General features: G+C 37.1%; 1 protein-coding gene across 1 annotated transcript; it reads right to left on the bottom strand.

The window, feature by feature from the left end:
- Window positions 1-5,490: 5,490 nt before the first annotated feature.
- LOC113357328 (pyruvate, phosphate dikinase 2-like) lies at window positions 5,491-11,325 on the bottom strand. Its single transcript, XM_026600703.1, has 20 exons — window positions 11,179-11,325; window positions 10,152-10,458; window positions 9,919-9,975; window positions 9,597-9,830; window positions 9,375-9,512; window positions 9,132-9,294; window positions 8,799-9,034; window positions 8,563-8,691; window positions 8,284-8,463; window positions 8,055-8,192; window positions 7,773-7,937; window positions 7,516-7,677; window positions 7,333-7,422; window positions 7,109-7,247; window positions 6,819-6,996; window positions 6,581-6,710; window positions 6,358-6,486; window positions 6,133-6,270; window positions 5,913-5,990; window positions 5,491-5,833 (listed from the first exon to the last, which is right to left on the bottom strand). Exons 2-20 carry the CDS (start codon window positions 10,449-10,451, stop codon window positions 5,699-5,701), a joined length of 2,919 nt encoding a protein of 972 aa, XP_026456488.1. The 5' UTR covers window positions 10,452-10,458; window positions 11,179-11,325; the 3' UTR covers window positions 5,491-5,698.
- Window positions 11,326-27,596: the final 16,271 nt, after the last annotated feature.

Raw genomic sequence — 27,596 nt, 5'->3', positions numbered from 1 at the left:
TAGCCTAGACCTCCTTATATAGGGGTCACAAACTTGGTTCCCAAGTCTTGGCCTCCTTGGATTAGGAAACCGACTCATACTAGGAAAACATGGTCCATTAGGCAACCCATATTAAATATGGAAGTTGACCCAATTTAGGAAACCCACCGTTTCCCTACAATTCTCCACCTTGGATCATGCATTCATGCATGAGACGATCAACTTGTTATCCCTCCATCTTCTGAACATTGGCTGCACAATCACTGGTTGCCTACATATCCTCAATAGGAATCAAACCTAAAATGTAGTTCACCCAAATTGTTCCGAAGAACCTCCACCAGAAGAGAGAAAACCAAACTTGAATGTCACCAACTTAGACTTAACAATCCAAGCTACCGGTGATTGTACAAATCTCCACCACGGTGAAAAATTTGACCATCTCAAGAAATCAACATCATATGATCATCCGTTATGCAACATCTTGAGAAACACCTTACTCCTTTATGTTCACAACTCCACATTGATTTGCATCATTCTAGGTGTATTGCATGCCAACTCAATCATAACATATAACATTATTATCCATATGCTTCCATCGAACTTAGTTACAGTCATTATGCGCCATTGAGCCTTCGCCACCTCCGAACTTGTTCCATACTACGAACACAGCTTCGTCTTGACTGGCCTTGCTCCACCTGAGTAAATGTTCCACTCTTCTAAGCCACTAACTCCAAGTTACGCACCACATCCGTTAGGGTTGACATCCATAACTACTCGATAAGCAAATCAAACTACCACAGTAGCCTCCACACGTCTGCCTAAGTATTACCTTAGCAGAACCATAGTCTTCATCTTCGTCTCTAAACTCCAGCCGATTCAATTGCTTACTTAAACAACTGATCACATATTTGCTCTTTTCCATGAGCATGTCCTCCAAAGCGAGTTGACGAGAAACCTTGCGTTAGTTTGTCATAAACCAACCTTCATGTTAGCTCCCAAGAAACTAACCATCTTGTATGTACCAAAGCATATTGAGCATGACTCTAACTGCACACCAAATACAACCAATCCACGGATCATTGCCACTGCGTGCCAATCTCGAGTTCATCTCTTATGAATCTTGCTTTACGAGCCTATCTACGATTGGATCATGATTCTACAATCATATTTTCCCAATTGAGTTTTACTCCTTCAAAAAGATCATCATATCTTCGACCAATGCATACATACCAAACACACGTATCCATATATACAGAGACTTTGACATCTGACACACCAATCATCTTCACCACTTCAGCAACCTCAACGGGATTTGACAATAATGTCCTTTTTACGGGCTTTAACATAATTGCCAAGATAGTCTTTTATCAATTTCTTAGCAAGCATGTAGTTTCGACTTCGCGACAGTCAAACCACAACATAATAAGAATTGGATAACACTGTGACTAATGTCGAAGAATTCATTGTTACCGTTGTAACAATGCATAAAGTCACACATTCTGCCTTGTGCATATCCCTTTACCAATCTTGCTCTAAACGTACACCAATGTTTCAAAATCTGATCCGTCCTTCATACAAAGACCCAATCACACACAACCATAATCTGAAACCTTTGGTAACTTCCTGAAGCTCCAAGCAATTCAAGACGCTGTTGTGTTTATCTTCTCAAACAATGTAGAGAAAATAACTTGAGGGAAACTATATCGTTGTTGAACCAAATTTCTCAATAGAAATTTCTACCTTTATCTCTACAGGCTCTGTCACTATTGAAATCAATTCAATAACTGTAGCAGACGAGCAAACCACCAAATATTACCATTTCTATAATGTAGCTCTCTCCAACATAAAGTTTCACACTGATCATCAGAAAATCAAATAGCCAATGCATAATGAAAGGTTGATGGAAAAACACGCCGAAATTGTTGCCCTCTCAAATTCATGCACCGTGTTTTCTCCTAAGTAATATGCGCTAGCTCGTAGCTATACCAACATACACATTGTAGTATTGTATCTTCATTCTTTAAGCTTTTGAAGTGTCCAAGCGATACCTTTTTAATTCCTCACAATGGGTCTTCACAAAAGTAGGAACGTATCCGCAACACAAACAGACCAACCTGTTTCTCACAACGGTCTTGCTCTTCAACTAGCCCCGATCGACTTCAAATGGTGTAAACCAAACACAAATCTTCTACTGAACGTCATTGACAAGAATCAAAAGATCACAAACTATCTATCTTCTCCATCAGAAACAGTAGAGAAACTCCAGAAAACATTGTTTTACCTGACACAATGCCATACTCAACACAGACAAACAAATCCTACAAACTGTGTCGACAAACTGCTTCTTATACAATAATAAGAAACCATAGCTCCACCACAACCAATATCACATCGCATCAAACGATCACTATCCTTCAACTTATTTGTAGCCACATGCTTCAAATACTAAGACTGAGAATCAAACTCTTCACTTCTGGAACATATCAAATCCTGGCCAACGATCAATACTTCCAAAAAGAAACCTACTAAGAGATTTCCCAAATCCTTATTGTAACAAACAACTAAGGCAGAACGAGTATGAATTCATCTTCACATTCTTCAACTTAATGTTAAAGAAAATCAGCAACATGATCTAATTGATGACAATTGATAACCAAACTATTGTTTCCCATGGTATGGACCAATAATGAGACTTTGACATGCTAATATTCCATCTTTACTTCCACAAACATACAAACTAATACTTGTATCCCAACTACTATATTCTTGCCTTCTTGTGTCTTGCCAAGCAAACACCGATTAATTGAAAACCAAATCTACTTAGGTCTTTCAAACAGTTCACAAGAATATAGTACGAAGTATAGAGAATAAATAAACTTACTTCAAGCCATGCATAGGGTTTATGCTCCAATAAGTATCAATGCCAAATCTCCAATGTAAAGCACCATAAACATCAAGACCATACATCTTGACCACATCGAACGCAGATCACCTGATATAATCTCATTCCTTCAAAAGTACGTTTTACTTTGCTTTGTTCTCAAAATTGATGAAATCAAATCCTACATTTACTTGATAACATCAAACTCTGCATTTTAGGAAGCTGTAACATCAAATCCTCACATACTTGATGAAACCAAATCCTTTGTCTTCAAAATTTTCTGCTACTGAAAACCCAAAACTTCTCTCTTCAAATCTTCTATCCAACCTAAAGCTCTGATACCAATTATTGGGGCAAAAATTAATATCTAACCTAAAGCTCTGATACCAATTGTTGGGACAATTGGATCGCTCTGATACCAATTGTTGGGGTTCAGACATGCTAATACTGCGGAAACAAAATAGCTAACAAGAAACAGTTGATCTCTCGGATTGCTCCATGAACCTTACTACGATCTAGGATAAGAAGAAAGAAAGAGAACCACATAGATGCAAGCCATAAACAAAGCAACAAGAAGTAAAGTACTCACACATTTAACGTGGTTCAACAACATACACAATGTGTGTATTTGTCAACATCCACCAAACGGATACGACCTCTTTATTCATTATAGAATCACCACTGAGAATTACACAACTGACTGACTATATCAATCCATCGACTCACTACAACGTGACCGAACACAAGCACCCTATAAGATCCAAAGTAGTGCCTTCACCCATACGAGATAATGTTTACCACATTATTTACCACCACAAGATGATCTTCTCTGTACACCCTGATATAGATTACCATGGACGCCTTTAGCTCAACACCAATAATCTAATCCAGCACCACCAAGATGATCTTCTCCTCAAAAAGATGTCTTACCAACATCTCCATATGAATACTCCATAACGACATATCTTCCAACATCGATAAGTATCCCATAAGCACCATAATGGTGTACTCCTTCCACCATTAGGTCTCTCACATAACCACCTCAATAGGTGGGATGAATCCCTCACATCTCTATGAGATTTACATTGAGGATTCCACGACTAAAACACTTAGCCTAGACCTCCTTATATAGGAGTCACAAATTTGGTTCCCAAGTCTTGGCATATTTGGATTAGGAAACCGACTCATACTAGGAAAACATGGTCCATTAGGCAACCCATATTAAATATGGAAGTTGACCCAATTTAGGAAACCCACCGTTTCCCTACAAATTTGTGTTGCATTTTCTTCTGCACTAATATATTGTAGAGGTGCCCAATGTACACCAGGATGCACTTGACAGATACAGCTCTCATTAAGCACATAAATTCAATATCATTCCCGTTAAGATAAACTTCAGTAGGGCTACCAAACACTGCGCCATCTATGTTCACTATCATGACGCGACTGCCGCTCTCAAATTTCTGAATCGCTCTACCTAGAAACTCTGGATGACTGCTGAGACACCTGAGCATGTAACTAAACATGCGCCTACTGTTTCAATCAACTCAAGTCTCACTTCATCGATTTCATCCTGCTCATACGTAGGTTTACGGAAAGGCTCACTCCTCCTAAAAATATGTGGCTCGAAAATTATCTCCCGCATAAACTTGAGTACATAAAAGCCACATTCAACTTTGTTTTTCTGTGTTGGACACTTGACGATATGCCAAACTGGTGATTTCCTCCACACTCTGTCCTTTTGCAAGCTTTGCAGACCAAGAGTGACAAAATGTTTGATGTTAGATTGACATGTGCGCCCTGATGGATCCAGCCAATAACAACTCATAGTCTCCATATGTATAACGGCGAGAAGCCAACCCGCCCCATCTGGATTGACAGGCATCAAAACCTATTCACAAGTTGATTTTTCCAATCTTGAAGTTATTATTTCTGACAAGTCGCCATCTTTTGCAGAGCTTACTGATGCAGGGTTTATAAATTCAAACTTGTATCCCATCTCTCGCTTCACTAAAACATCGTAGAGGTGCCTAATGTAGGGGACAAATCTTCCATATAGCACATAGCTTGAACATCATTCATGACAAGATGGACTTCCATATCTGTGCCAAAGACTGCGGTATCTACTAGTACTGTTCTGAGGGGAATGTCGTCGCGCAATTTTTCAAACACTTTGTGATGGAATTCCTGGAAGGCTGACACACTTGAATCCTTCACAAAGCTGGAAACAGGCCTTGATGGAGTTGTTAATCTTTTCTTGTTATCATTAAACAAAACCCCTGACGGAATACTGCTTGATGTCCAAGGTTCGTGGTTGTTTGAATTGGAACCCTCAGAAGATGATGCAGGAGAGGTTCTCTGACGTACCAAATTCCCAATGTTGTTTACTGCGACCATCGCAGATGTCGATGCAGGCCCAAGATTTCCAACTGCAGGAGTTTTGTCCGTTTCCATATTTTCTTTAGCATAATGATAATCCTCGAAACAACGTTTCTTGGCAGACATGTCGTCGTTAATGAGAAGAGAAATAAATTTAGGTTTTCTACGTGAAAGAGTTAAAGGAGACTTATATAGCAGCCGCTGAAAGCGGTCAGTTGAAAGCTTGTCGGAACTGCATTACTGACAACACATTGGGTTCACAAAGTGAAAATTTCATTTATTTAAGAATTATTATTGGCAGGTTTTTAATCAACAATTGACAAATCGTGGCTTTACATCTCCACCACCATGATCATTACAACAACTAAAATCTACTTATTGTCCCTTAATTATTTACAATTCTTCCTGCCATTGCCTACATTGTCCCCCTCCTTGACCAAGAAGAGCTCCACATCCTAGTCAAACAATCACTTGAGCTGCTGCTAGCCTTGCAATGGGAACCCTGAATGGAGAACACGAAACATAATCCAGTCCAGCCTCCGCAAAGAACGCAACAGAAGTAGGGTCTCCACCGTGTTCTCCGCATATTCCAACCTGTTTAACATCATTTGTCATCAGCTAATAACATTTTGTTGCACTTTAATGCTGCAAAACAAATTCTTGTCATGCTCACCTTCAAGCTAGGCTTAGCACCACGACCTCTCTCGGTAGCCATTTTGACAAGCTGACCCACGCCTTTGGTGTCAATCACCTGCAATGCAAAAATGCATCATCATGCACTCCTCGAGTTGGATATCTAGGCTCTAAGTTTTCAAATTGTTATTATTTTCCGAAGTTCACCTTACCAATAGGTGCAGTTGTACAAACATCATTTGGATTTCTTGTGTGCTTACCTGAAATGGATCGTTTTGAAGAATGCCTTGAGCAAGGTATTGAGGTAGAAACTTTCCAGCATCGTCTCTACTGTACCCGAATGTCATTTGAGTGAGATCGTTTGTCCCGAACGAGAAGAAGTCTGCATGTTTTGCAATCTGGAGAATTTTTTTACAAACAACGCCAATGGTCAAAGAAGGTAAAGCGAGTACTAAAGTTTTAAAATTAAATTGGTTTGGTTGTACCTCATCTGCCACTAATGCAGCCCTAGGAATTTCAATCATTGTTCCAATCTTGTAAGCTACTGTGGTGCCCATCTCAGAGAAGACTTTCTTGGCAACGCCACGTATCAAATTCGCTTGATGTCCAAGCTCCTGCCATATTCATGACAAAGATAAGTTCTAGCAAAGCACTTCGGGTCTCAATTTTATTGCCAAGTAAGATTAAAAAAAAACGGAGAAACCATGCCTGAGGAGTTCCCACAAGTGGAACCATTATTTCAGGAAGAACAGTGACACCCTGGTTGGTCATATTTATAGCTGCTTGAAAGATGGCGCGTGCTTGCATTTCAGTTAGTTCCGGATATGAAATGCCAAGCCTGGTGAAACAGAATTCAACAGCACCAAATGTACCATGGTTAATTTTATCGTCCTCTGATTATGTTAATATAAATGTGGCACTGAAACAAAATTGATGAGAGTCAAACCTGCAACCACGGAAACCAAGCATAGGATTCACTTCCGAGAGTTTCTCCACCCTTGAGATAGCTTCATCTTGGGTCACACCAGTGTCGATAGCTAGCTGACCAACAATTTGTTCAATATCTCCTTCTGGCAGAAATTCATGAAGCGGTGGGTCTAACAACCGGATTGTCACAGGAAGACCTACACATCCATTAATTTCAAGTTAGAAATGACCATATATTAGATAGAACATTGTTTATCTTGAATTGAACCACCAATAACTTTCATGGAAGCATAGTGCTAATGAGAATACCATCCATTGCACGGAAGATTCCTTCAAAGTCAGATCGTTGGTAGGGCAAAAGCAAGTCCAATGCCACTTTTCTGTGTTCTAGAGTTCCCGCCATAATCATCTGTCTAACAGCCTTCAACCTCTCATCCGAAGCAAAGAACTATTACACCACAAAAGAACATAGTGAATGAAAAAGAGTGTTATTATGATGCATTCAAGTAAATCCACAAAAATGCCCCATTTACCATGTGCTCTGTCCTGCAAAGTCCGATTCCCTGAGCACCATTGTTTCTTGCTGTCAATGCATCTTCAGGAGTGTCTGCATTTGCCATAACCTGTAGAGCAACCACATTTGTCAAATTGAATTTTTACTCAAAAAATGGATACAATTTCATTTTGAGGTAGATTAGTGTTTAGCAATGTCGTACCTTGAGAAGCCTAACCTCATCAACCCAAGTCATAAAGGTTTCCATATCAGCACTTAGAGCTGGAGGAGCTAGTGGCTGCTTGCCCAATATCACTTCACCTGTAGACCCGTTAAGTGATAGCCAATCTCCTTCCCCTAACACTTGGTCTGCAATCATAACAACCTGTGCATATCCAGAAAACACACATTTAGCAAATCAAGAAAGAATTAGTTGATCAGTTGGCAGTGGAAATTTCTTAGGTGTCTGACAACTCTGACCTTCTCGGAGTCAACTGCACGGATGTTGGGGCATCCGCAGATACAACATTTTCCCCACCCTCGGGCAACAACTGCTGCATGAGAGGTCATACCACCTCTTGCTGTCAATATTCCACTCGCTGCGTGCATTCCACCAATGTCCTCTGGACTGGTCTCAGTCCTTACCTACAAAAATACATTTCGACTCTTTAAATGATTCAACTCCGTCGACTATACAGTTTCTGAGAGCATGAAAGAAAAGCAAGAATAAATAAAAAGAAGATAAAAGAATACTAAGCATACCAAGATAACACTCTTTCCTAGTGCATGCCACTCTTCTGCATCTTCAGCATTAAACACTATCTGGCCTACAGCTGCTCCTGGTGATGCAGGCAAACCCACAGCCATAACTTTGTTTTTGTATGCCGATGGATCCTCAAACTAATCCAAGAATATTGTCGTACGTCAGACATCAGTATAAAGATTTATTGTTTATTTTGCGTTTTTTCTTACCAATATTTTACATTTATACCTGTGGGTGAAGAAGTTGGTCAAGATGTTGTGGTTCAACCATCTTGATGGCAGAACGAGTATCAACAAGACCTTCTCTCACCATATCTACAGCTATCTTGACTGCACCTTTGCCAGTCCTCTTGCCTGCTCGGCATTGCAGCATCCACAGCTTATTTTCTTGAACAGTGAATTCGATGTCCTGAAATAACAAAAAACAAAGAAACTCGCTTAATTCGTGTCTTCTTAGTATATAGTAACAATACAGAAATAAAAGGAGAATGGAGAAACTAATTAGTACCATCATATCCTTGTAATGACTTTCCAGAATATCACAGTTTTCAACAAGTTCTTTGTAAGCATATGGCATGCAATTCTTCATAACCTCAATGTCTTGTGGTGTTCTAATTCCAGCAACTACATCTTCACCCTGTTAAGATGTGAGCACTATATCTGTTAATAAACAGTCAAAGGTGAGCATGAATTTGTCAAACTCATCTACAAACGAAAAGACGACATGAAATGCAATTTCTATACCTGTGCATTGACAAGGAATTCTCCATACAGTTTCTTTTCACCAGTACTTGGGTTCCTAGTGAATAGAACTCCAGTCCCTGAAGTGTCACCCATGTTCCCGAATACCATACATTGGATGTTCACGGCTGTTCCTTTCAAACCCGTAATATTGTTGATACTCCTATATTTTTTTGCCCTGGGACTGTCCCATGAATCAAATACTGCTTGAACAGCCAACATTAACTGCTTCTTTGGATCTATGTACACATAGAAGAGAAATGAAAAATGCAATGTCAGAATTTTATTTTGAAACCATTAGACACAATTCAAAATGTAAAAGCAAATATGGCTTACCCGAAGGGAAGTGTTCGCCTTTAGCTTCAAAGTAGACTTTCTTGTATTTTTCGACGAGTTCTTTCAAGTCAGATGCAGTCAATTCTGTGTCAAGTTGAACTCCTTTTGCAGCTTTCAGTTCTTGCAATTTCTCCTCAAATAGTGAATGTGAAATTCCCATAACCTTCCATAAGCCGTAATACATCTTATTAAAATGAACGAGTTTCATCTCTATATATGCAATAATAATAAAATTTCACTTACAACATCACCAAACATGTCAAGGAAACGTCTGTAGGAGTCATAAGCGAAGCGTTCGCCACTTTTAGCAGCTAAACCAGCAACAACTTCATCGTTAAGCCCCAAGTTTAAGACAGTGTCCATCATCCCAGGCATTGAGATCTACTCAATCATGAACAACAAATAATCAAATTACAGATACATGAAACCAGTAGAATTATGTCAGAAGAAAACTTGATTACATACCGCTGCGCCAGAACGGACAGAGAGGAGGAGTGGCCTAGATGGATCACCTAAGACAGCACCCATGGAATTCTCAACAATTTCGAAAGCTTCTAAGACTTCTTCCCACAGTCCTTCGATTATCTTTTTTCCAACCTCTTGGTATTCTTGGCATGCCTCTGTTGAGATGGTTAAGCCTGGAGGTACCGATAGTCCAATTGTCGCCATTTCAGCGAGATTCGCTCCTTTTCCACCCAACTACATTCATTGATACATCTTATTGATTCAATATCCAACATGAAACATTACTCGAGGATTGTAAAGTAAAAAAAAAAAGAGTACTTACCAATGCCTTCATTCCTTTGTGCCCTTCACTCCTTCCTTTGCCAAATGTGAACACCCTCTGTATGTACAAAACAATGTCAGCATTTTGAATAGCGCCGGGTATAGAGGTCTATAACTTAAGTGTACAGGCACAGCATATTGCAACAAACATCGGGAGCGTGCACGAAATGCATTTATTGTGCCAAAAAAATTCCTGAGCCGTGATATGGCAAGTAAATAAGAATTAAGTTTTACCTTGATGGGTCCATTATCATTTGAGAGTTGTGAGCTTAGAGGAGTAAGTAATGCTCTTGACGGTGAAATGCTGCGGCCACGACCACCTTTTGGCACTGGATCAGCCGAGGTGTTAGTTGTCACACCAGCACCATCTTGAGAACTTGCTTGAACTCGGCTTGTTTTAAGAGAACCGTTACGTTTGAATTGAACAGAAACTCCTCCTCCTCCGATTTGGTCTTGGTTTTCCTTCAATGGTATTTGCCCATATCCATCTGCAGATGCCCTTACGCGTACTCCTTTCACCGCGGCAAACGACATCTTTTACCTGCAACATTTGTGCACATTCCAATTGTTAGACGCACGAAGAAAAGAAGAAAATAACAGTAAGTAAATCACTCAGTCATCTCAGGGGCCATGGTAGCACGCTACGCTAATCATTGATATATGAGGCACGGAAATTGGGATAAGAAGTTACGAAATCATATATCGCCCCTTTTTATGTGTGCCAAGTTAATCAAAAGGTGGGCCAAGCCCAAAAGTTCATACATCAGTTGGCCCCACAAAAGACCACTTTTTTGGAGATTACGTTGATACTGAAATCAAGATGAAAACTGACCCCAATAATTCATTTAATCAAAATAACATTGTATGGTGAAGAATTTTTTAGGAAAATTTAAACTTATTTTAAAACTAAAGACGATTATTCATCATCTTGCGAGCATGATCAGAGGTTCCAAACGACTGTCTCTTCAGTAACATGCGGATCCTATCTTCCTTCTTACACAGGAGATTCAGGGTTCGGACCCTCGCGGCTATTATTCCTAGTGCGATTAATTAATTACATGCCTGTGTCTAAACTGTCAAGCAGTAGATGCTGACACCAAATTTTTATCTATACTAGAAGCAAGAGAAAGCAAACTAGCTACAAAATGATTTGCTGATTATGATCACAAAATGATATAGAAAAATCCAAAGAAGATAATATTTGATCACCCAAATTAACAAAACCATAAAAAAAAGCATTGGATCAGTATTACATGATTACCTTATTTGCTGGTATGTGGGATGGAAGAAGACGAACAGATAATATCACTGGATATTTTTTTTGAGCTGATGATCTAAAAAAAAGAAGAAAACTCTGATCACTCTCTCTATACTCTATGTAGAAGACTAAAAATCACTCACTCACGAGGAAATGTTGATCTTTCCTTTGTGTCATGCAATTCTATTTATAGCAAATTACTTCTTCATATAGTTAAGTGAAGTTACATAGTTACCCTTTGTTTGTCAAAATTTTATTCAATTCGCATAAATATAGCTTTTACCAAAAAAAAGAAGGAACAAAATTGTTACTAAATCTTATGACTATTTCCTACAAGATTAGTAATAAGTTGGAGTACTTGAGTTCACACTCATCGTGACCAATCTAATTATTTTACCTAGTTTAGTTAAACTATTCTATCGATCAGACCAGATATGTGTCTTGACGCCGGAATTTTTGAAGGCCTGCCTCAATAATTCGTCTCGAAGTTTATTTTGCTCGCGTACTGCCCGAACATTTTTAATCTAGAAATTGCGCAATTAAATTTTACTTGCATATTGTTCTAGCATTTTGTGTATGCACAATTGGCATTGACTCATTTTGATATGAAAGATAGTTCCATGTTCATTATCCATATTTGGCGAGATGATAAGTGACACACCCATATCACACATCATGGCTAGCTGCTAAGTTGGCTAAGTTTGGAAGACTGATGATATATATTGACCTGGGTAGATAAGAAATGTCGATTTCAGTGTTTTGTTTCTTGTGATTTGGGTTCTTTCTTGGCATGATCCTTTTGAAGTGGCAAAACAAAAGGATCTATCTGGATTATTATTCATCCTTTTACACCCATTTTCTTTGTCTTTGCTCTGACCAATTCCCCATAAATGGCGGTTTGTTCAATAAAAGGATAAATGATGCTTGTGGTAAGAACAAGATAAAGGTAGTGATTAGTTCACGAGTAAGGGTATTATGGGGATTTAGCACAAGTGTACGTGTGGTTGAGTTTCATAAATGGTGATGATGTTTGTAACTTTGTATTGCTGAGAAGATCAGTGTGAGAGACAAAACCGTAATCACGTCAGTGGGACCCATCTCCCCACACTTTGGAAAATATACTTTTTCTTGTGCTCTTCATGCCATGTGGCTAAGTCTTGGACACATTCTTCCCCTGTTCCCCGATCCTTCCAGTTATCTCCAATTATCTTATCTTGCTAGACCTGTTACATACCTCCATTAAATACGCATCTTTCTCTGCGCAAATTACCTTTCAAAACTAGTTCCGGTAGCCGGTGATAGACAGGAACCGTAGCCAATAAAGTAGTGACCTTGAACAAACTTCAAGAACGGCACTGATTGAAACCGATAAGAAATAAATAGCATAACAAAGACAAAATATACAAATAAACGAGGACACTAAGATTGTGCTTGATAACAGACTATCCTTTGAAAAGAATTTCCATCGAATCAGTATTCCGACGAAAACGAGGAAAAACTTTCGATGAAGTTGAGTTAAGAACATATTTTAGGCCACCGTTTATTTAAAATTTCATGGAAACAGACTTTTGATTGAACGATGGTAAGCACGCGATTTCGATGGAAGATGGTTAATTTTATGGAATTAATTCTTATCAAACACATCAGAAGCCGAAACAGGTCATGCAAACATGAGTATAAGGCTAAGTAGTATGGCGCACAATTTTCTTTCCCTATCCCCTAAGTGTATGGAAATTTCTCAAAATTCATCTACTATGGTCTCCCGTATCCCTTCTAAGACCTATTCATATGCACATGGCAAACATCATATTTTTGCCATATATGCACCCATTATGGGTATGTCAAAGTGCCAAACTTATATGCCTATATGCCAAATATAACATATAGGCATACATGACAGACTTTCCAACGAGCGATAGAGTGTCCATCGCTAGGTGGTCAAACTGTCGCTCGTTGGTCATTCCAGCGCCAGCGATGGTCGAGACGTCATTCACTGGTCTGATCATCGCTCATTAGTTCCTCATCCAACGACTACAATTTTCCCCCTCTATAAATAGCAAATTTCAATCTCATTTCAACTCACACCAGAATCTCTCAATCTTCTTCGAATCTAAAATAATCACACCTTCTTTACAATTCTTAATTTCTTGTAATATGGATTCACAATCTTAATTTTCATGTTATAATGAATTATGCAAGTGAGCATAGTCTTGTGCAGTTGTGCATTGCACGAGCACTCAAGTCACGATATGGCCCAAAAATAATAGCGAACTTCCTCTTCAAGATTCCAAAAGCGCGTTCTGCATCCTTCCTCACTGCCATTTGGGCGGTGTTAAAATGCTGATATGAACGGCCCAATGCACCGGTAGGAGGATGACGGTAGCATTGAACCAAGGTGGACCATTTTGGGTAGATACCATCCGCAAGATAATACCCATGAGTGTACTGATGGTCGTTGATCATGAAACGGACTTGGGGACAAATTCCATACTTAAGATCTTCAAAAAGAGACCGCTTGTGCAAAACATTAATATCATTTTGTGAACTCGGAAGACAATCACTTGTGCAAAATATTAACATTAGTATCAAAAAAAGCGTGTCATATCACACAATCATAAGCAGCAGCTTCAAGGATAACTGTTGGTTTTGGATAATGACCCTTATATTGACCGACCCAATAAACAGGGCATCCTTTCCATACCCAATGCATACAATAAAGACCACCTAGCATTCCTGGGAATCCCCTTTCCTCATTCTCCCTCAATATTTGTCTAACATCTTCCTCAGTTTGTTTTCGTAAATATGTTGGACCAAAATGATTAATCATTACTTCACAAAACAATGAAAGGTAAGTGAATGAAGTTGTTTTACCCATACGAAGGTGCTCACCGTTCGCATCCGCTGGTCTTCCATAACCTATAATCCTTTAAGCTGAAGTAACTTTTTGTTCAGGACTATGACCTCTAATATTCAGTGCATCAAACTGATAATTAAATTGAGGTTCTACTCGACAAAGCTCTTCAATAATCTTTTTCACTAGATGTCGAGGCATGCGGAGTCGACCTTGAAAATTTTGATCTGAGTACACACAATTGGGAAGAAAATAATCGTGCATCAGCTTCTGGTGGTAAAATTCCCTCCCTCGATAGGTATATCTTTTTGAGAATACTTCTTGTGGCTCTGGAACTCTATGTATTTGGCTCATATGTACAAGCACCAAAGTGTCAATTAGTTTATTATCTTCAGCTACCTCATCTTCAAGTTCTGGCAACCTCCTTCGATGAATTTCTTGCTGTAATCTTAACAGATTCATAATAACATTCCTCTCTTCATTGGATCTCGCCATTGATGATTTTGAAAATTTTAAAATTGAGAATAAAGGTAGGGAAATTGGTGAAATATACGTAGAAGTAGGTGTGAGTAACTTGAAGATGTACAATGATGTATATATAGAAACCAGCAAGGGGAAATAGCCGTTGCAAAATAACTACTTATCGATAATCATAATATCGTTGGCGATATTATGATTATTGAGCGATCGGTTTGGTGGAGCCAACGATATTCATCATATCGCCAGCGCTGTCAATAATAACGATCGATAGAAACTCTGTCGCTCAATGGTTTTCCCATAGTGGCGCAACTCGTCTGCCATGCCACCTGGTATGTCAAACAGGTTTTTGTTGGCAGATGCATAGGAATAGGCATAATTAGGGATATCCCTTGAAATGGCACGGAAACTCAGTTTCCGTGTAAAATTCTGCTTTACGGAAACTGAGTTTCCGTGTGATTTTCAATGGGTACTTAGTTTTCTTTTGAGAATTTTTAGTTGTGCCCTTCTTTTTCACTTTTAACCCTTTTATTTCTACTAAAACTCTTTATTTTCTATTATGTCTCCATTTTTTCTCTTCAACTTTTTTTACCCATAAATAATAATTATCTAAACCCGTGGAAATAAAATTTGGAAAAAAAAAACGAATATTGAGTTTCTTTTTGGCACTGTTTACACAGAAACTTAATTTCTGTGCAGTTTAAGGAAGGGATGAAAGCAGACCATAGTGAGGTTGCCTTGTGACCCATATCCCTTCCCTACAATTAAGGGATGGAGAAGGGATATCCCTTACCATAATGCTTGGCCTAAGGGAATCTTACATATTGGAGTTGCGAAACAGTTCATCATAGAAGGTTTCAAGGTTATGATGAGATCCGGGTGAATTTTCCTCATTCCCGTAAAAAGATTGAAGCTCAAATTTCAAATTGTTTGGGGATTCACTTTTACGAAGAAAACTTGAAGTCGATTGGTGATGAAAATTTGTTTTCATTGGAGCAAAAACCCTTCAAATTAGTAGCACCAAATTGGACAAACAGGGGCTTTAATAAATTTGCAAACTTGCTGGAATAAATAGGTACCAAAGTATTAGTTGTTGTAGATCATGATAAATATGCTTTCGGGCTTACTATTCTGGGTGTTGCTCATGAAAATGAGATGGTACAAGTACACCACCAACTTTTTAGTTCGGAAACCTGTATGGAAAAACTTGTCATAATCAGTAGTATAGATCGACAAATGAGATCATGCACCTGATATGTAAACAAGTTTACTTGGATTATCTCAAAAAAATCAATATCCAAGAATCAACCTAGTATGTAACCGGACTGTATAAAAACCAAATTCCAACAAGAACAAGTCTTTTAATCTATATTCAAGATACGAATTCTAAAGAATTAATATTGTGGGTTCTTTACAGTCTTTTAGGCTTAAAAATTTTCTAGGTTGTTTAACATACTACTTGTGATATTTCTATTATATAAAGACAAACAATATAATGCATAAAAGAAATAACACAAGACATCAGAAATTTTGTTAATGAGAAAAACCACAATATGCAGGAAAAAACCCTGGGACCTAATCTAGAACTTCAACCCCACACTGTATTAAGCCGCTAAAGATACTATCTTACTATCATACTTCGAATTGGAATGTGGTTTAGACTGAATCGACCCTACGAGAAATTCAGATTCAGTTATGCTCCTTTAAATCTTTTGGATCTCGCAAGACCCTATGCAACACGATTCCCCTAGTTGACGTCCTTCACAGGTCTAGGAGTTGTTTTAACCTAAGTGAAGACTTTAACTAATCTCCCTATAATAGACTTCATGTTGATTCCTTTTAAATATGTTTCAATCAAGGTCTAGAAATATGTTTTTAGTAGAACAAGTCCATCGAACCTCAAGGATCTGGAGCACTTACACTCTTATTAAATAAAAGGCTGGATCACTACCGTCTTACAAGAAAAATCTAAAAAATCGAAGAATAGTTTAGATATTTATCTTATGGAATCATAAAGTCTGAAAGAAAGAGTACTTTGTGATTTATATTTATCTTGTTCCCAATCTATAGTTCGCTAACTGCAACCGTCAATAAGAACAAGATCCGGGTGACAAAAATCTATCAGGTAAAGATAGTCCGACCGAGCTTCACGAATTTCTTAATGAAGACTTTCGAAGTTTTTTTAACTTAGAAACTAAGTTTCAACTTAGCAACTTCACACACGAGAAGTTTTTTAAAGGTAACGTCCTCTTCTAAAATTCCACAGCCGCACTCCTCATAAAGATATAACGCTTTAACTTAAGCACAAATTCAAATTGAACTCTCCCTCATTTACATCATTTTTAAAGAATACAACAAGAGCGACATTTCTCTATGTAAGAGAAGGATTTTTCTTGGACATTGACAAATTTACATGTAAATATGTATTCAATATGTTTTCTCATTTCTCGTCAGTTATGAACAAAGAAACTTCAAAATAATGATTTTAGATATTAAAGGAATCCAGAAACATTATTCATTATGAGAAAAATTCATCACCAAAATTTGCTTCTTTAGTAAAAACAAAGAGTAAAGAGTGAAATTTCTGTGACATGATTCATAAGATTTCATTTTGATTTTTACAATTACGTGCGTAGGATTTAAAGACAGGACTCTATTTTCCGCCAGTTACGAACAAGAAAATAAACCAATGACTAAGAATCATCTTATGAAATACTTGTAATATGTTCAAAGTACAAAGTACTTCAGGATACTTTTTTTTTTTTTGCTGAATCACACTTTTTTCATTGATTGAAAAATTAAAGAGTCAAGCAGACCAAATACAGGACAAACACTTTGCTATTTCAGAACAGCAGAAACAGAACTTACAGTGACAAGAAAAATAACAAAGTTAACAAACAACTCAAAGCTTAAAAAAAGGAAATTATCTGACTTTCATATGTCTTCCCACATCTGCTCCCTGTCATTCTATACCTCCCTTCATGGACCAGCTGGATAACCTGCTTTTAAAGTTGTTAAGATTAGGTTTAACCTCACCGAATAGCCTAGCATTTATCTGAAACCATAGTTCTTTCATAGTGGCACATGTTGTTGTCAACCATATTTGTTTTACCAAAGGACTTTTATCCTTAGATTCCTAACAAACATCTGTAAAGGACTTAGGATTTGTAAATTCAAAAACTGCAGTTAACCAATCCCATACTACAACACTAAACAGACATTCCCAGAGTGTATGTTGCATGCTTTCTTGCTCTGCACAGCAAATACAACAAACAGAGACAATTTCATATCCCCTCTTCACCATGATAACCTCATCCACATACACTTCTTATTGCAGCTTCCATATATTGCTAGCAATGCTAGGGTGAAGAAAATTATGCTATATGTATTTTGGCCATGACACTCTAGGTTCTCTGGCTCTTATTTTTTCAACTGCAGCAGATCTTGAAAATTCACCATTTTTGCCAGTAGTCCACATTCTTTGATCAACACCATAACTAACAGCAGGAAAATTTGCACTGGTGCAGTTCAGTTGGAATGACCCACTGACCTTCAGATAATAATGCATTGACCTTCAAACCAATGTTATTTTTAACATAATCTGTATAACCAACTTCATTTATTAAAGGACTCTCTCCCAACCAAATGTCAAACCATACTGAAAATTTTGAACCATCTCCCACATTCCATCTGACATCATCTTTTAAAGTATTCCAAGCCCATTTTAATCCTTTCCAAATTGTAGACTGCCTCCAATTAGATGTCAATTGTCCAGTTCTATCCTTGAATTTTGCAGAGAAAAACAGAGCCATTCATCATTTGAATTAAGAATTTTCCACATCATCTTCATTAACAAGGATTTGTTGACTACTTCCAATCTTTTAATACCAAGGCCTCCTTCTTTATAAAGGGTACATACTCTCTTCCAAGAAATTGTCTTGAATTTCCTAGTATCTCCATCTCCACTCCACAAGAAATTTCTAATGATTTTTTCACACACCTTCATCACATATGAGGGAAATTTGTATATTGACATGTTATAGATAGGTAAAATACATAAAACAGATTTAACAAGCACCAATCTATCATGAAAAGAGAGCATTTTACCTTTCCATGCTTCCAGTTTGCTTTGTAATAATTCAACTATAGGCCAAACCATTGCAGATGTAATCTTCCCAGGTGCTAGATATACCCCCAAATATTTGTCAGGAAAGTTGGCCACTTTCACCTTTATTATATCACTAATCATTTGTTTTCTCAGATGTGTAGTTCCATCCACAAAAAGTTTATTCTTACTTATGTTAATGAATGTCCAGAACCAGCTTGGTATTCATCTAGAAGCTTGAATAAGTTTGTTAGACTCTTCTTTCCACCATTAATAAATATAAAAACATCATCTGCAAAAAACAAATGTGTTGGATGTATTCCATTTTTGATAACCATTGGCTGCATCTCTCCCCTATCCACCAAAGATGAAATGTTTCTACTTAGAACATCTTCCATGAGTACAAAGAAAATTGGAGAAAGTGGATCTCCCTATCTCAAGCCCCTTCCAACAGAGAAAAAACCACATGGACGCCCGTTAACCATCACTGAAATCCTTGTTGACTTGAACAAAGTAATTAACCACTCACACCAAGTAGGAGAAAACCCATATTTCCGTATAACTTTAATCAGAAAATCCCAACTAACTGAAACATAGGCCTGAGAAATATCAAGCTTAATACCTACATTACCTCCCCTCCTTTTGATCTTCATTTCATTATCTAACTCTGAAGCAAGTAAAACTTGTTCATGTATGCTTGTCCCCTTAATGTAGGATGCTTGCTGGGGTGATATTAACTTCTCCATTATCACACTCATCCTTTTAGGGATTACTTTTGTAAAAATCTTAAAAACCACATTGCTTAATCCAATTGGCCTAAATTGATTAGCATTTTTTGCACCCTGTGTCTTTGGAAATAAGACTAAAAAACTTGAGTTCATTCCTTAGGTATAAACCTTCTCCTCTAGCAGAATTAAATAGTTGCCACTAAATCATTTTTAATGATATCCCAACTTCTAATGAAAACACCTGAAAATCCATCTGGACCAGGAGCACTTTCTGGATCCATTTCAAAAACAATAATTTTAATCTCTTCTTCTTCTGGGATAACATCCAATTTTCTTTGGTCATCATCATTGATAACTTTTGGTATCACCTCTAATAATTTTTCTGCTCCATCAACAGGCTGAAACTCAAATTTCTTTTAAAAATAATTAACCAAAAAATTAGCAATTTGAGTTTGATTTGCAGTCACATTTCCATCACTGTCTTCAAGTTCACCAATTATATTTTTGGAATTTCTAATTTTCATTTTTGTGTGAAAGAAATTTGTATTAGCAGACCCTTCTTTTATCCACTTGACTAAAGCTTTTTGTCTCAGCAAAGTATTTGCTTGAACTTCCCTACTAGCATGCTCATTTTGAGCATTTACTAAATCATTAAGATCTTCCTCATAAAATGGATTATTGTCAGAGACTTGAGTTGCCAATTTAACTTTGTCTTCAGCTTACTTTATCTTCACTTGAACATCACCAAAAACTTCCCAGTTCCATTTATTTAGAACTTTCTTCAATTCCTTCATCTTTTATAAAAACTGAAATGCAGGATCACCCTCAACAGAATTTGACCAGCAATCTGAAACAACTTGTATGAAATCAGGATGACTAATCCACATTGTTTGGAACTTCCTTGGAATAGTTTTTGGCTTAGGAATACTAGCACATCCACTTAACAAAGGAGCATGATCAAAAACAATTATCATGCCAACCTTATATCCCTAATCACCATACAACTGCAACCATTTTTGACTAAACACAACTTTGTCTAAAGTGCATAAAATTCTCCTACTTCCATATTGACAATTAGACCGTGAGTATTGCAAACCACTTTTAGGTGATTGAAGTAACTCACACTGATTAAGACAATCACTAAATTCTAACATTGAAGTTTTGTTAGTGGATCTACCACCAACTTTCTCATCTTGAGTAAGTACTGCATTAAAATCACCTAGGATAATCCAAGGTTTATTAATATCAGTTATCAATTTCATTTCAGACCACAAAAACCTTCTTTGAACAACCTTGACATGTGCATGAACTCCAGACACCAATACATCTCCAACTCTTACTGTAAGCATATGATTAGAAACTGAAATAACTTGAGGCTGCTTTATACTTTTTTTCCAGAATAACCATATATTTCCTTTATTACCAGGAGTAGAATTATGAATAACCATTTTTTCCATTTCAGGAAGATTCAATTTATGACAAAAAAAAAGAACTACAAACAACCTTAGGTTCATCTATCCAAACTAAAGAAGGACTAAATTGATTTACTAAAGACCAAAGTTTATCCTGGGCTCTTACTCTTCTTAGGCCCCTAACATTCCAAAACATTATCTTTCATTGTTTAGGTGTGGTGGGGGGGGGGGGGGGGGGGGGGGGGGATTTTTATTGCCCCCTTTACCAGGATTCTTCCTAAAGTTGTATTTATTATTTAGTGGAATTTGGCTATTTACCTTTGATGGAGCAGAAGGACTTTTAGAAGCAGATTTGCTAGCTGAAACAGAAGTACTAGATGAAGTAGAAGTAACCATTTCTTTCTCCGCAACTTTGGCCCAAGAAGTAACTTGAATTGGTATATCCTCTACTGTGTCATTTGTTCCATTCACAAATTTAACATTACTGTTATTCAAATTATCTTCTTCAACAACCTTCAAAATCTTACGAACATCCAAAATTACTGCCTTAGGTATCTCTTCATGTTGAACATTTTCAAGAGCACTAAACCTACTCATTTGTAAAATACTATCCCCACTTGAAGCACTTTCATTAACTGCATCCTTAATATAATCTACTATTGAATCTTCATTTAATACAAGTTCACAAATATCAAAAGGTAGTGGTGTATGATTCTCCTTCCTTTGATTATATTTATGAACATTTTCCACAGTTGTACTAGTTTTATTTTTGTGCTTCTCAAACCTGCATTCAGAATTCATATGCCCCACAATTTTACAAGAAGTACAAAATTTTGGACAGTCTAGAATCAGAACATCTTGAAAGAAACCTCCATATTTGGTTCCAATTCATACCTTACTAGGAATGTGTTATGCAAAATCTACCTCAACTAATACATTTGCATAATACCCAACATCACACTTAGTAATAGCATTATCAATTTTGATTGGAGTACCAATTTCTTTATAGATTGTAAACAAAACTTTTTCACCCCAGAACTCCAATACTAAACCAGGAAAAAAAACCCATACCATAGCTTTTGAAGTTCTTTGACTTGTTGGTCGAAAGTTAGAAACTCAATTCCTGACTTGTAAAATTTGATTCAAAACTTCCCATCTCTGAGATTTAATATGATGTTTATCATGTTCATTATCTAGCTTGATAGTAAAAAAAAAAACTTCCTAAATGAACGAGTCTACAATCACCCACTCACTTCCATTGACTTCTTAAAATAACTGAAGCATCAACAAACTTGATTTTCTGTAAATCAAGTCTTCCAATAAAAGAAAATTTCCAAGGATCCAAGATTTTTTCAAACAAATCATCAGGCAACTCAATCAAAGGAATTTTCTTTAAAAAATTTCATTCCTTAAACTCTCCATTTCAGAAGTATTTTGATTAATCAAAGTGATTTTAGAACTAGAATCCATTAAAAAAAAACACTTCAATTAATACTTAGCAATCATTATAAACCAAAAACCAGAACGAACAATCAAAAATTAGCACCTGAATAACTGCTTCGAATCACTGAAAACGAGATCTGAGAAGAGAAAATTCGCCGAGCCAATCGCCGATTCACAGAGCTCAACTCAGTCTTATTCCCAAAACCTCACCACCAAGATACTAGTTTTTCCTCAAACAATAGTAATAAATCCTTACAAATGAGTAAACTACACTTCTGGGGTTTAGGAGAGTAACTCTCAAGGTAAGTACGCATACCAAGTACGCGTACCCTAGTGATCTGAGTTTCAGAATGGGTAAGGGTATGCATAGGTCATTACGCGTATCCTAAGGTTATGAGTTCGTGAATGGGGGATGTATGCATACCCAGTATGCGTATCCCAAGGGCATGAGTTCGTAAATGGATAAAGGTACACATACCCAGTATGCGTAGCCCAACAACCTGAGTTCACGGAATGGTCTGTAGGTATGCATACCCCTACACATACATATCCCGTATCGAACTAAGCATATGCTCATAAACTATTTTTCTAAATATGTGGCATTGCTACACCTATCATAAACACTTCTAAGACAACTTTGTTCATTAAATCACTCTGTGTGTTAATGAACACGATTATGTTTATAAGTTCATAAGGTTATTTTTCATGAAATATCATTGTACACGGTTTCAGAACCGTGGACCATAACGTATATTCTTCTGTGTAATTTCAATGAGAACTTATCACATGCTTACATGGATTCCTAACAAGAATTTCATCTAAATTGAGAAAGTGTTTGCTTGAATATCAAGTTATCTTAGCTAGAATTCAAAGCTACTTAGAGCCTTGAAAAGCTTTAAATAAAAATGCTCTTGTAACTGGAACTCTTAATCCCCGATGCTTTTTTGTCCTAGTTTCTTGTTGCAGTTGTCCTCTATTAACCAAGGTTTTCTTTGTGAAACATAATTAGGTTTACGACTTGAAGACTTTACTTAGGGATTCGTGAAGACATGTCTGACTATCTTTACCATCTAATAGTTCGTGTATCCTGGTCTTGTTCTTACTGGTCGTTGAGGTTTTCGTCAATATCCGATCAGGAATAAGATAGATAGAAATCGCAAAGTTCTCTTCGTCTTGGACTTTATGATTCCTTAAGATAAATATCTAAAACTCTTGTTCATTGATTTGGTTAGATTATTCTTGAGAGGTGGTTAATCCAGGATTCTCAGGTAACTGAGTGTAAGTATTCCGGATTCGTGAGGTTTGATAAACTTTATCTATTACAAACATATTTCTAAACCTAGATCGAAAGATCAAAAGGAAAATAAAATAGATGATTCAAGCAATGGATGTTCATATATCCTTAACAATCTTTGTTAAGAATAATTTATCTTTCATGAACTATTTTTTTTCAAGTTGATCATTTGGAAATTTCCCAAGCAATGATATTTATTATCTATGGTGATTGAGAATGTTCCAAATTTCTTAAAGAAAGTTTTCAGAATTTACTGAAATTTTGTACACAAGATAGGTCTAGTGATCTGAGTTCCAGGTATGTGTACCCCTTTGCATATGCTCATAAACTATGTTTGGAATTGTTACAATTCTCATAAGCACTTCTAGGACAACTTTGTTCACTAAATCACTGGTAGTTCAAGGAATGAGACCTAAAACTATGGTTATATTTACACCTGCAAGTATACATGGTCAGATAGTAGATAATGAATAAGCAGGGGAAGTCCACAGGGACAAGGAGGGAGCTGGTGTTGTTTTCTAAATCTTTCTAGTGACAGTGACTAAAAGCACTAGGGCATTTCAATCCACCCAATAATCCTAAGCTAAGGCAATGCCTATTCAAATTATGTTCTTGTTCTTTTCCAGATAAAACTACAATGAATGATCTCTCAGTTAGTCTCCCTAACTCACCCCTAGTATAAGCTGTCTTCTTACAGCACAACCTATCACAGGCTCATTTGGTTCAATTAGATAACTGTCATTCCTTTATCAATTAAGCACATTTCTTCCTCCATAGAGGTCTCAAATGGATGACTTATCAACCAACTTCACTAACTCACCCCTAGTATCAACTGTCTTCTTACAGTACAATTGATCACAGGCTAATTTGATCCATTAGCTAACTATCATTCCTAAAGCAATGAAGCACAACAAGAACAACAACATGAACATGAATTATCTTAACATATGATTATGGGTTTCATTAAAACCCTAGTTATTAAATTATAACATGATGAACACAATACTGAAAATAAACTACTACAACTTGGTGCACCGGCTACTCCGGGCATGCCCAAAATCAACACCCATGTCTTCAATTTATACATGCAAGCTTTTTCCCCAAAAAATCCACAAACAGTAAAATTAGGGTTTACTAAAAAATCTAAAATTGACCTTTACCTAATCTCTGAAATCAATCAATGGTCTCGACCCATTCTTCTATTGCTTCTCCTCTTCCGTAATTGGTGGTTTGATTTCACTAACTCTGTTTCTCTCAAACCTAGTTTCTAGGTTCACTGTTTTTGAAAAGATAAAAGGGTTGAGAGAGAAGGAGCTAGAGGGTATCATGGTGGTGTCCTTTAGTGATGGCGGGGGTGGCTGATTGATGGGGTACAGTGATGGAGGTGGTTGAGCGGAGTTGGTGGCGGACATGGTGGTGGTGATGGTCGCTGTAGAGGAATGGAGAAGATGGAGTCGATGGTTTTGGGAAGAAGGGTGCGTTTGTTTTGCGGGTATAGGTATTTGGTTGTTTGGGTGTTGAGCGGGCTCATCAAATCTTGATGTTTCGCGAAGCTGAGCCGTGTGATGCGGAAATGATAGATCGATCTAACGGCGAGATGGAAGGGAGCGAGGAGCGACCGTTGGATGTTGAAGTACAACGAAGCTGACGGCTCAAGATGGATTTAGGTGCTGTAGTGTTAGACAGGAGATTCAGACTTTGATGACTGGCGATGCTGCGACCGTAAGATGCTGAGATGATCCAATCTGACGGCTAGAAAGGTAAACGGGTATGGATATATGAAATGGATTTGGGTGAGGGTTTTGGGCCTTGGGTATGCCAAGCCCATATCTTCTTTAAGAACAATTCTTCCTATTCAAGCCCACTTCTAGCCTTTTGGTCTTGTGCACAACATTCTTCGCGGCTTCCTTGTGTAATTCCTCCCGGCTTTTCACCGCTTTTCTGCTCTTTTCCGCTCCGCTATTCATCCAAACTTTATTTATTACCTAAAAATGCAAAATTAATTAATAAAAATATTTATTCTTGAAAACAAAGAAAATACAGAATATGGGATAAAATGTAGAATTAATGCAAAAAAGATGAGTTAAATGCCAAGAAAAATATATAGAAATATGCACTTTTTAGCACTCATCAAATACCCTCAAACCTGAATTTTACTTGTCCTCAAGTAAAACAAAACTAAGGAAATCCTACCTATACCACTGTCGCTGGTCTCTCGAATGCATTTAGCATATGCATTAAGCCTTTTAAACCACTAAGTGTCCCTAGTGGACGAGTGAAGTCTCGTGAAGGTTTGCTTAGAACGTACCTACAAAGTTCTAGGACAAAATATAAGCTCAGATTCCATCAAATGTGACATGTGCAAGACAGTAGAAGCTCACAGCAAAATGGAGATGTCAATCTAGCTATCTAAGGCACAATCCTAGCACTGATAACAACTAAAGACACGTGATAAGAGTGTAAAGTGTATCTACAAATGTTTCTAGAATGACCTGAAGTTATGACTACTAATCACCAAGAGATAGTTTTTAGGCTAAGAACCGAATTCTAAGCCAAGCTAGCTGTCCGGCTTTACGAGAATTGTGAATGTTCACCCAATGAGTTGGTGATATTTCAGTTTACCCGCGTTATACATCGATGGCTGCACCCTCCTTGCTTATTACAAGACTATTTACAACAAAAAGATGACTCTTTACATGACTCTTATTTACATTGATTACTCTCTTTTATTTTTGGAACAAGAGAGAACTATTGTCTTTAACATGACAAAACATGGAATAAATACTTGATTTTTTTTATTTTTTTTTTGATATAAATTTTTTTTGATTTTTTTTTTTTTTTTTTTTTTTGTAAGAAATAACTTTGATCTTTACAACATAGTGACACTTTTGATACATGAACAAAAAGAAAAACATAATTACATGACTCTTAGCAAGAGGTGGCCCTTATCGAATGCATCCGGTCAAATTCTATGGTTGCTTTTCTTAACGTATCCTCCAACTTCTATCCCAGCCAACCAAAGAACAAGCTAGTCAAGTCTCATTCAATATTCTAAAGTGATTGGCAATCTAACTTCCTATCAAACACCTTGAAGATCGAGGCTATACATGTATTGGTAGATCGTGCGCGTGCAAGTTTCTTATCACATGTAAATTGTGCTAGAACAGGGGTGCCTAAATATCTAGACTAAGAATCCTAATAAAAATACATATTTGCACAAGAGTCAACATTTCAAGGTAAATGAGCTCGATTTTTATGATTTTTCATTTTTTTGGAATTTTTTAAATTTTTTCAAAAAGAGGGAGTTCTGTTTTCAATTATAACATGTTATCGTGGTATCTACTCTATACCCCCAAACCTAAACTAAACATTTTCCTCAATGTTTCTAATGATAAACATATTCATAACTTGGACAAATCAGAAGAACATGTTGAGTTTTGAGAGAAAGGAAAGAGATTACCCGATTTGACGAAAGAAAGAACCGAACTCCATTGTTCATGGTTAGAATCCAACATATTTCAGCCGCGATCACCATGGAGTAGCAAAATATAAAGAAAACATAAAATTTCACTAAAAACTACCTACCAGATTATATACAAAAAATTCACTATATACATAAAGTCTAAAGAGTTGAGGATCAACCCAAAAGACAAAGTGTTGAAACATAGACAGTTTCAAAACACTAAAATTGGACTGAAATGAGAGAGAGAGTGAAAAACCGGATGAATCACCCCCAAACCTGTAATTTTCAGCAGGTTTACTTTTAAGCACAAAATCTTTCCATTTTAGGGGTGCAGGATTCACAAGGTCTAACTCAAAATGGACTTTGTTTAGGATGGACAAACATGCATATTCCAACTGTGGCTCCTTAAAAGTATTGTATTTAGATGCAAAATAGTCCAAGAGGACTTGAGAGGCACACAGTTCCAATCCTAGGTTGGGAATCTTCAGAAAAGTTGGTTTAAATTTTTTGTTACAAACCAAATCTAGGTTGGGTGGAATAATCTCAATCTGTGACTTAGGCAAGAAGGTGACATCTAAGTTTCTCACATGCATGAGATCAAAAGTACCAATATTATCAGTCACATCAGCATTTTCTAAATCATAATCA

The sequence above is a fragment of the Papaver somniferum genome, chromosome 3 (assembly GCF_003573695.1).
Source record: "Papaver somniferum cultivar HN1 chromosome 3, ASM357369v1, whole genome shotgun sequence".
In the NCBI taxonomy this organism is placed as follows: domain Eukaryota; kingdom Viridiplantae; phylum Streptophyta; class Magnoliopsida; order Ranunculales; family Papaveraceae; genus Papaver; species Papaver somniferum.
Note: the sequence above shows the minus strand (reverse complement) of the source record. Positions and strands in the feature narration are given on the sequence as shown.